The sequence below is a fragment of the Morone saxatilis genome, unplaced genomic scaffold, assembly GCF_004916995.1.
Source record: "Morone saxatilis isolate NCDOM2014 unplaced genomic scaffold, NCSU_SB_2.0 Contig11, whole genome shotgun sequence".
NCBI lineage: Eukaryota > Metazoa > Chordata > Actinopteri > Moronidae > Morone > Morone saxatilis.
In genome coordinates, this window is record NW_023339663.1 from 24,503,894 (window position 1) to 24,515,123 (window position 11,230).

At 38.6% G+C, this 11,230-nt stretch overlaps 2 protein-coding genes across 2 annotated transcripts; both read right to left on the bottom strand.

The window, feature by feature from the left end:
* Positions 1-363: 363 nt before the first annotated feature.
* On the bottom strand, positions 364-6,502 carry fam219b (family with sequence similarity 219 member B). The gene is made up of 6 exons (XM_035652379.1): positions 6,282-6,502; positions 5,694-5,802; positions 4,448-4,541; positions 4,279-4,356; positions 3,980-4,031; positions 364-3,023 (listed from the first exon to the last, which is right to left on the bottom strand). Exons 1-6 carry the CDS (start codon positions 6,354-6,356, stop codon positions 2,874-2,876), a joined length of 558 nt encoding a protein of 185 aa, XP_035508272.1. The 5' UTR covers positions 6,357-6,502; the 3' UTR covers positions 364-2,873.
* A 1,046-nt stretch (positions 6,503-7,548) lies between these two features.
* Positions 7,549-10,940, bottom strand: LOC118343326 (cytochrome c oxidase subunit 5A, mitochondrial-like). Its single transcript, XM_035682087.1, has 5 exons — positions 10,783-10,940; positions 8,983-9,099; positions 8,264-8,385; positions 7,824-7,946; positions 7,549-7,678 (listed from the first exon to the last, which is right to left on the bottom strand). The coding sequence occupies exons 1-4, from the start codon at positions 10,853-10,855 to the stop codon at positions 7,833-7,835; spliced, it is 426 nt and encodes a 141-aa protein (XP_035537980.1). The 5' UTR covers positions 10,856-10,940; the 3' UTR covers positions 7,549-7,678; positions 7,824-7,832.
* Positions 10,941-11,230: the final 290 nt, after the last annotated feature.

Below are 11,230 nucleotides of genomic sequence, written 5' to 3' on the forward strand. Positions count from 1 at the left end.
ATTTATATAAAAATATATATTTTAGACTGGTCTCTAGTTAAATATTCCAGATACTTGATGTTTTAGTTACACATGCCCTATTCCCAGTATCACATCTTTATCTGAATGCTATAGCAGTAATTATGATGCAATGTTTAGATGACAGGCACCTTACAGTGAGTATGAGTGAAGGCAGCACAGCTCCACACTGCCCCCTGGTGGAATCAACGACCACCGCCTTCACAATCCTTTATTTATCAGCCACATACATACAACCATTTACATAATCGATTAGCTCCACTGACATACTACCTCCTTACACAAGCACTACCGGAAATGGTTCCTAATAATAATAATAATCAGTCATACACATGAAAGTATAGATAATACTTTTATTTAGTTATGTAAACCAATAAACAGTACAATCAAATAAAAAAAGACTAGTGTTTACAATTATAAAATAATTAAGTTATTGCCTCTAGCACTCAGTAACACTATATTGTTGTATAACAAGCAGATTGTCCCAATAGTTGCATAGTACAGGTGAGTCAAGTGTACTTGCTACTGACCACTGGTGTTAAGTGCAATACTAGTGTACATAAAAACATCGTGCAGAGCCAGGGCCGGGGTCAACACACCTTAAATTCAGCTGTTACATTTAAAGCATTTACCTCACACTTGTATCAAGTGACTCACACTTAGTGAAAGAGTAGAATCAGCTTTTACTCCTAAATCACCCACATTACAACCACAGACTGCTGTGAGGAGATACTGTACATTACTTGTGTAAAGAATGTAACATTTTTTAACATTTCCATTGCAAAGGTTTCAAGAAAATTCAGCTTCCTGAATTTGAATGTGTGAATTGATCCCGACTGTGAAGGACAAATCAAGGTTCCTACTCTTTCCAGTCCTCAACTTCTTTATGGTGGTCAAGTGGTCTGCTATCCCATTCATATATATGAGCGAGAGTTACGCCTTTTTTAACAACCAACATCACAGCATGAGAAATAACAGTGTGGTCTGCAGGTTAAGTGAAACAGCAGCCATACAATTATCCTGACTTGAAACCTCTATGCACTTAAACAGTTGTGCAATTTTAGTTTTTTACACATTATGTGAAAAGCAAATCATTTCTAGTTGCACACACGCACACATATCTCCTGAGAAAGTGATCACTGTCACTTACTCTGATGGTGGACATTTCGTTAATGCACAATTTCAAAATAAACACCATCAATTAATAGTAAAATATGACCCAGACGGTAACATAAATGAACTGATATATTTTTTGTGGAAAAAGAAAAGAAAATAATCTAGAAATATATATATATATTACTAAGGATTGCCATTTTCAGCACATCCATGTGTCTGTTGAGTAGGAGACAAAAGACACTTTATAACACAAAATAATCAATTCAAACATAGTTTAAACTGAAATATGTAAATCAGGTTTACTGTTTTTAACCTGTTGTTACAACTAGTTTAGTGTCCCCAACAAATATAATAGTAAATAAATAAATAAAACACTCTGAAGTGTTACAGATGAGTTATCAGATCCTAGACAGGGTTCTATTCCAAAATGCTACATATCCATCCTGGTAAAACAACAAAGAAATGAATGTAAATATATTTTTGAATTCTTCCTATCCATCCCAAATTGTTTTCTAAAGCATATCAATACACTTAGAATTTAAATTAGAAACATGTGCCAATCTAAACACATAAACAAATGTCTTCAGATGACTTATGTGGGAATGTATTTTGATTTTAAGTCTATAATATTATTTTTTTTTCTGGTTACTGGAATGAATCTTATTTCTACAATACAGAGATTGTAAGAATGTCATTGGTTCATCTATTGAAGCATTAAAGTAACGTGTCTGCTTACATTTCGTGCCATATGCAGCAGTGTAACAGTTACAACAGGTGTATTACTCTTTCAAACAGTCCATAACTTTGTAGCTTTGTAACTTTTCATCATGCTTTTCTCTCCGAGTATATCTCCTACAGGCAGAGGATCAGTGAGTCTTTCTTGGTATGTAGCTGTTGACCACTTGTACCTGTACAACTCTGTCCTCTCAAACACAAAAACTATGGAACCAGTAGAACATAATCCTGGGCCAGGCTCATCTTCTACACATAATTTCAGGCTTATGAGACAGCAACATAAATAACTATCATTACACATAAGCCATAAAGAAATGAAGTGGTTTCACTCAATCACTATACTGTGTATCCATTTTCAATTCAGTGCTCTGCTTTATAATAAAAAATATATCCTACTGGTTGTTATTGTTGTCATATTGGAATAGGTTTCATATAAGGTGTCATAAATGGAAGCTGTTATTTGAGAACAGATGAAGTTAAAGAATAGCCAGTTAATGCAACAGTAGTCAGGGAATGGTGAAGGGATAACTAGGAAATTCTAACTCTCAGTGCCAGAACATTAAAACACACCATACGTGTGTGCATGTCACGCTCAGAGGGCTGTAGACCTGTTCACCAGAGCGGAAAAGAAGGTAACCAGCTCTGTATTGGGTCAACGACGACATATCCCAGATGATTACTCTGCCACTCCGTTTGGAGCACTGTCATCATTAGCATTTGATGTAGTTCTATAAAAAGAAGAAAAATAAAAAAATACGTCAAGCTTTGGGGTCACAGTGGATAAGGCTTGTTCTTATGTCCCTCCGTGTTTTTGTGTGTGTTCGAGCGCTCTCAGTGCACGCGGTCCTGCACAAACGGAGGAGGAGTTTGGCTTCAAAGCTGGAAGTCCACAGGCAGCACAACCGTGGTCCTGGGTTAGAAAGAAGGCCTCAGGCACCAGTGACTAAAGTCAGGGACAGGAGCTGGAGCCAAGCCTTTTAAAGGTTCGAGTCACTGCACTGACATCACTGCATGGAGCAAGACGGGCTCTCGGAGCAGCAGCACACAGAGGAGCCCAGGGCTTTGGGCGGAATCAGGTCCAGGTCCTCGTCATCGGGGATCTCATCCAGACGGTAGCCGTCCTGAAGCAGCTGCCTGCTTAAATCAGGATGCACCTGGAGAGCAAAGAGGACCTCACTAACACACACACTTATCACAGTAAAATGGCTAAACCTGGTGGACAACTCACTCTGGTTAATCTGTTCATAGGGACCTTTTCATACCCCAGGATTTCTTGTGCTTGTTGCTGTGAAACTAACTTGTCAAACTAAATATAGATTTGTAATAGTTTTGCCTTGTCAAATACTGAGGACAAAGTATGATCTTCTTTATGGTCCTAAATTACATGTTACATGTGTAATTGTGGCAGTTACACTCTACTTTGCTGCCAAAATAGTTTCTAATGTGAAAAGACAATGTTATATTTAAAAACAGAACAAACACACAACGAGTGAGTATCTATGTATCTATCTTAAATATGTGAGAAAACAAGTTAGACTGGACTTAAGCTCTGTTAAAATGTAGAGTGAACAACCCTGGCTACATATCTGAGATCAAGAAATAACCAGAGGCATATCCTTTGCTCTGACAGCCACTCAGTAGATACTGTTCCTACAACATATGTGAATGCATGCAAACACAGATAATCTCTGGCTCCAGTTCTAAATGGAAACCAGTTCCTTTTAACCTCTTACATATTTACTTTAGTTGGAAAATGCAAATAAGTAATTCATTTAGACCGTAACACAAAAACATATACATACAAACAACAACAAACATATACAATATCACACATCAAATAATTGACCTTTTTGTTTTTGTTTAAATCATAGACATATTTTATTTACTCGACTGGTACTAAATAACTATTTGCATTGTGAAGGTTTTGCGAGGTGAAGTGCAAGTTCACCTGACAAGCCGAACCGATGCATTAGTGACAGATTACTCAAAGTCACAAAATTGATAATAACCCAAATTATCTTTGGATATATACACAAGGGCAGCCAGGTTAGACTGGGCGGTAAGTGTGATTCTCAGAGCATCTGAAGAAGGTCCTGTAGAGCTAACTCACCTCAGCTGAAGAGTATCCTGAGGAATACTGCTCAAAATCGATCTCTTCATCACTGAAAGGAGGAAAGGGTTTTGTCATTTTGAGTGAAACAATTTAAATGTGTCAACCTGAAATATATTTAGGAACAACCGAGCTCTAAAGACTCCCAAATTCTAACTGGAACTGGTAAATGTCTAAGTGATATGATATTATAGCTGCATAAACGTAAACACATAAAAAGAGTAATCGCTTGTCATAACTTTCCTTATTGCATAAAGTATTCAACAACACCATCACCTGTATACCTGCTGTAACCTTACCTGTCTGAGTCCAGAGCAACCAAACTGTCCTCGGCATGCTGACTCAAAGCAGCGTAGCCCTTGTTATACTTCACCGTCCTAAAAGGGAAGCCATAAACTGTAAATACTGCTCAGAACAAACATCTCATGCTGACATCAACAAAAAAAACAGCCTCCTCTTCCTCCGTACCTCTTAACTCCTTGTCTGGGCTGATGCATCACTGGAGGTCCTGGTGAGAGGGCTTTCTTCTTCAGTGCTTTCCTCGCCATCTCCCTGTGTTTCTCTGCGAATAAGAAGAGACGTGTTTGTGTCGGATAGGCCTGACTGGATGGTGATCAAAGCAAAGGTCGCATTAGAAATGTATTGAGCTAATAACAACATATCTTGAAAGAGTACTTGTCTGTAGCTGAAGACCTGAGCTGAAAATTTCTTTACTAGGAGTTCAAGTCTAATCAATACATTTAAAGATTGTTGTTATTTTAAAACAGAACGTAAAAGCTTTTTCTACGTGTTTTCGCATGCTGGTCCTGTCATTAGCCTGTTATTAGGAATATTAACAGGTTAAAGCAGTCCTCCTACACCATGGAGGATACTGAGGAGGTCTTTCCTTGCTTTGGAGAGTTGATAAAATACATTACTTCTATACCACAGAAAAAACAAAATATGCATCATTTTAAGATGTTATTTTTTCTGCAAGTACAAGAGTTCTATGATAAAATTAGATAAATTCTAACTAATGTATTATGATCAGGGATAACCATCACCTGACCACTTATGTTCTCCGATTAAATCAAATATTGTGTGTACATTTGTTCAGGTTGGGTTCAACAGAAATGATTAGATGACAAAAGTCGAAGAGGTTTCAGAAATCAACTGGATAAACTCAGACTGTTTCATTTCCCTTTCCTATTATAGTACTGAGTGTGCACCAGAGACCAAAAGAGTTTGTGAAACATGTCATGCGTCTTTTGCAATGCGTCTCACCAATGTCACATGACAGATTGCCAGATTTACCGTGCATGAAACCCAACATCATCTCTTTAAATCCTCCATATGCATGACATTTGCCTGGCTTCACATAGGAATGTCTTTTCTGTAGATGTTCTTGTTGCCGATACATTTACAGCTTAGACTCGAGCAGAATGTTCTGATATACATAACATAGTATCTTAGATGTGATGGATGCAAGCACTGAACTACATTAGGAATAGCTGACTATGTGGACTGCTTTCTATATGAACAGACTGCGAGCGCCTTAGCTCATCAATGTCACGTGACTGTGTGGCTAACTGCTCTTTCACCCCTCTTCAGCCGTCAGTATGAACCACAGCTGAACTCATAAAAACAACAGTCAGGAGAAAACTCATGACCCACAAACACGCAGAGAAGTGATCTGTTTATGTCACTGGTTATGTTGGGTCAAGAAAATGCTTACGTAGTTTGAGGTGGATTGCTGGAGCTCTGGACATGATGTAAGGTCCTCTTTTCTCCACAGGCCTGATTCCTCCATCAGTGGTCTTAGGTCTTGTTCCACTACTGGGCCCCTGGCGTTGCAGAAGTGAGGGATAATCGGTATTTCATGTTCAGGAATGGTAATATGATAACTAAAGGACAAGCTGTGATAGCTAAATAACAAGACAGTAGAGTTTTAAGGGGGTTTCAAACGTCTTTAAAACCACTCAGTCAACCTGTATGTATGTATAACATTTTATTGGTTTATCTCTTGTAGTATGAGCTCAACTCTGCTGTCTGGTAAATCCCAGAATTCACCAACATTAGATGTCGAAAACTTTCCCAGCAGCCCCTTCGTTTTACAGGAAGAGATTTTACAATTACACACCATCAATGATGCCATGTCATTACAGTCAAACTGAGCAGTCCCTAACGACTTAAAGAGTACCCTGTCGACCTTGCTTTTATATCATGTCTCATCAGAACAGCTGTCAATCATCTCAACAACAGCTGGCCCTCCACTTTCTATGAAGCAGCTAGCGTTAGCCGCACTAGCTGTAGCTGACATTACCGACAGAGCTTGAGTTTCCGGCTGTGCTTCCAGCAGGGTGTCCTTCTCTGGCTCCTCCATGATGTCGTTCATCATCTTGTCGTCAGTTGTCACAATTTAAAGCCCAACACAGCCATGATGACAGGTGTCCCACCGGCGCAGGACTTTGTAGTTTCCCTCAGAAGCAGGGAGCACAGGCACTTCTGTCGGCTAGCTATGCTATTGTGCTATCAGTGACAGGGTTTACACTACTTCCGGGGGGAAAACCCTTCAAAATAAAACCCCCTTGCGTTTTGTGCTTAGTAAAAGTTATGTGTTATGATGCATCCATTGATATGTGCTATCAGAGAAGTACGATTATTCAACTACGATGTTTGGTTTTGTGCAGCAGAATTTTCTCAGTTTCACCTCACTATTGTGACAAAAGTAACGATCAAATGTGACTTCCTTTTAAAACACGTTATACTTGGTAGCAAATGAAAATAATAATTAAACATTACGAAGACTGTCCCCTGCTAATATTTTCCATAGTAGGGTATATGTGGTAATAATGCTTCAACTGCTTCCTGTTTAATGACGCCATCTGGTGGATGAGAGAAGAAAATCTGTGGTTGTTGCTTTGTGAAGGCCGTCTTCATTTACCTCAAGTCTACTACTGAAATCAACTGGAAAAGGTTTTTACACACTAATGATGCCCAGAGGCTACACAGATCAAACACTCTTGTACTATTTGGTTGTGCTTAAGGCTGCAGTAGGTACATCACTTTTTGTCTTTGTTTTCCTTTAATTTCCACTATTTCCTGACAGCATTAAATGAGACAGATAATCTGTGAAAAGATGTGGTTCCTCTGTCTCATCCTAGTGCTCCTAATGGTATTTGCAACAATCCTCTGGGCCTGAACAAAAACCAACCAGCCAGAGCCAAGAAAGAGAGTTTATTGAGTCTCGTTTCCATGTCAAATATTGATGCTGGGAATCAGACTCAATAATCAACTATCTTTAAGCCTCAAGCATATTTCCATCTTTCTTGGCTCTAGTTGGTTGTTTTTGGTCAGGGCTGGTGGATTCTTGCAAATGAATTAAGGAGCGCTAGGAGGATCCAGATGAAGATTGATTGTTGGCTTCATTCTATTAAAGTAGCCCAGTAAGTTATGCCAGTGAGCGGACCTATGTTAGCAGGGAAGGCCTTAATATCCTAATATTGACATCTGTGCTTTTCCTGCTATGGTGAGTCAAAATGTCGCAGTAAAAATGTCATTATAGAAACAAACACACCTGACACACATCCTTGAATTATTGGTTTTCTTTATTAGGTCCACCATTTTGTACACAACAGGACAGCATGGATTTAATCAACAATATAGACATATTTGACAGGTGAGAATCAGGAGAGTTCTTCTCTTTATGCATCAAATGACCTGAGGAAAGAGGGAAAAACACATCTTTTTAGCTGCAAGCAAGTAATGTGCAATATAATTCAGGATCTACTTTGCATTCATAAAGTAGGCTCTTTTTGATGCCACATCAAGTAACATGCAATAAGATGGCACAGTGCGGTCTCACCTTGACAGTCTATAACTTGTCAATGCCCAGCTCTTCCGGTGTTGAGATGCCCAGTTCTGACAGGGTGGGCTTTAGCTCTTGGATCAGGTAGGGATAGATGTCTTTGTGGGGGCCTGCTTTGTCCTGCAAAACACAACAAATGAGAAACATTCTGATAGGCAGCCAGCAGTTAAGTAATGATTATAATCTAGTGATTAACTTGCTATTAGGAGTGTTGCATTCTGTTTTTATTTAATTTGTTTAACTATAAATATATGTGTTAAATGTAATATTGTGTATTTCTACACATGTAACGTGACAATTTGAACTTAAAATGTGGACGTTTATGATTTGTCTCTGCACTAGTTAACTGTTCAAGCTTTTGGTTCTGTCGGGAGTCACACTCCCCACTAAAACAAAGTTCAGACCCTAAGTGAATCTATGAAGGGACGGTTGCTCACCTTAACGGCTTCAAGGATGCGGATGGCGCTGGCCAGGTCATTCAGTCTCCGGCAAGCCCTTAGTGCGGAATCCAGGATCTTGGCCTCGGGTACCAGGTCGTACCCAATTAGGGTGTTCATGCCTGTAGGTTAAAATGAATGGAAAAGCCTTATGAGTCAACAGAAGAAGAAGAGCAAATACAAACTGTAAGAGAAAACCAGAGAAAAGGCAATATTTGATGGACAGTTGATGGGTATATATATATATATATATATATATTATAGTATATATATATATATATATAATATATATATATATATAATATACTATATATTATATATATATATATATATATCTCTCTTTCAGTGAAAATTACACCCAAGCACCACCACTGCTGGACAGCATGGAATTAGAAATAGAATGGGCCAAATGTTACCCTTTAGCATACGTCTGATATAACTTATTGATCAAAATAATAGTGGTTGACAAATTAAAATGCGATACGGAGAAGTTACATACAGCACAAAATTTAAGACCCAGATATCAAAATTCAAGTCTTTTTAAGGTATTATTTCCAAATTCATAAATTCAATGCTTTTAAGACTTTTTAAGACCCTGCGGGAACCCTGTTAGACTGGCATGATATTCAAATTAACCCCATCTAAAACCATAACACACAGAAACAAAGGGCTGTGGAAACATCATCCGAATATGAAAAGCAGAAATGGTCAACAGTCACCTTTCCTCAGTTCCCAGGCATCAATGTCAGGCTTGCTGAAGTAGGTGACCCAACGGGCATCAAACTCCTCGTCTGTCTCCACCTTGCCATGGGAGTAACATCTAGTGGCTAATGGAGCTGGAAAACATGAGGCAGACAGAGATTTCTGTGAAGTTCTTAAATATTAGAGACAATACAATACATTTTAAGAACTTGGACTTATATAAAAATACAAGAACATAATAATATAGACATAAATTAATTGCATTCTATAACCCCGTTTTTTGTTTGTTTTTAAAGCCAAACACAGGCAGCAATACAAGAAGCCTGCATATCTAAAATTGGCCACGTTTTGGTTTAAATGAATAAACATCTCATTTAACAAGAAAGCAAAATTATGACTTTGCCAGGCATTCTGTGCGAACCTTCAATACTATTTTCGCACGTCCGTCACATTTCTGTGGGTATTAAAAAAGTCAAGGATCAACACTTAAATCGATGTGTAAAAATGTTTAATCCAAAATGTATCCAAACTAAACAGTAAATAATCAAGATAACAAGCAGCAATAACAACATATTGAATGCTATATTCATATTATACACATTAATGTGTACGTCTGTCAGCGTAGTCGACAACAGTCTACAAAACGTCCTAAAAGGAAACTACAATACCGCAGACACAGAGTACCACAATGACACTGTGAAAAGTGCACACTGTACAGTTAATCCTTCAAAGCTTAATCACAAAGTGGAGCCAACGCATGTGCTAAATATGGAACAGAGACTGTCTTTTGGAAATGCACAATAGCGGTGATTTAGCCCGTTAAGTTACAGCAGCTACACTGCCTTCATCATAGTGGTTGGTGCTGTGGGTCTGTGAAGAAGATACAGCTTTATTAAAGGCGTTTATGAGGTTGGTTTCAGTTTCTGTAAATACCGAAACAGTAGTCATGTGACTTCTACCATACATCCAATTCAATAACTTGACATTTAAATATAAAACCCAGAAAAAGAAAAAAACAGATTTGTAAAGTATTGCTTATTTCAAACATAATTTATCTGACACAAAAGTAATGTCCTAACACACACACACACACACACACACACAGGCTGTTATCATGGGGTTTCTTTCTGTGCACCATATCCAAGTTCATTTCTACGTCATCTACCCATCATATCACACTGACACTATCAAATGCATCTTATTCAACTCATATTTTAAAAATAAAAAATAGACACACAAGTTATAATCTGAAGTAAGAGTGGATTGAAACAGCTGTAACGCAGTCTGCACAGCTGTCCATATCCAGCAGCGACTGACTACGGGTTGAGTTAAGGACAGCTCACCTGGAGGAACATAATAACAGTTCACTAACGACGTTAACTGAGACTTCGACAGTAAATGGTGTGCACATTTTAAATATGTAGCCGTATACACAGTGAAAGAGCTGAGTTAGACATCACAACGTGTTGATATCAGCTGCGTATAAACTGCGGCCACTGACACTCTTCAACTAACTGAGGAGGGTCATCACAAGGTCGTGACATTTTTTACTAGGATTCATTTCGCGCCTCTTTATTGAAAACACTCTATGAATGGTGGAAATTATTGAAAATATTCAGTTTAAGACCACAAGGTTGACTACGCATAAAAATAAGTCAATGTCACCCAGAGCTAGCTTTTAGCCACACACACACACACACAAACGGTAGTGGCTAAGCTAGGCAGCTAGCCGGGGAAGCTCATTGTGGTCATCTCTATTACAGAGAGTAGCGTTATTTAACTCAAATTCCCGGCAGGCGTAAAGCGGACAGTCCTACCTGAGTAGCAGGGTCGTGACCGAGCCAGACTCCGGGCTCCAGTGGCTGACAGTCGGAACACGGCTCGGAACATGGTACCACAGTGGTGCTGCTGCTAACCGCGCTGAAGAGACAGTGGACGGATAAACACGAAGATGACGAGGATCAGGGTCACGTGACTGACGGAGATAGCCGAGGGTTTCTACGTCAAAGCTGCTGATAGGTCTGTTCATTGACCACGTACAACTTCGGTTCGACCGTTTTTTAAAATATAAATTATATATATTCATGAAAATAATTTTAAATATTTGTTGTCTAATTTAATATGAATTAATTTTTCATATTTATTTGCTCAGTATATCTACGTGTCGTTAACTCAATTCAACAGAAGGACAATAAATGTGCTTTTACATGAATAAACAATACAATCTGTGAAGGAATAACACTGAAAGTCACTATCTTTACTGCA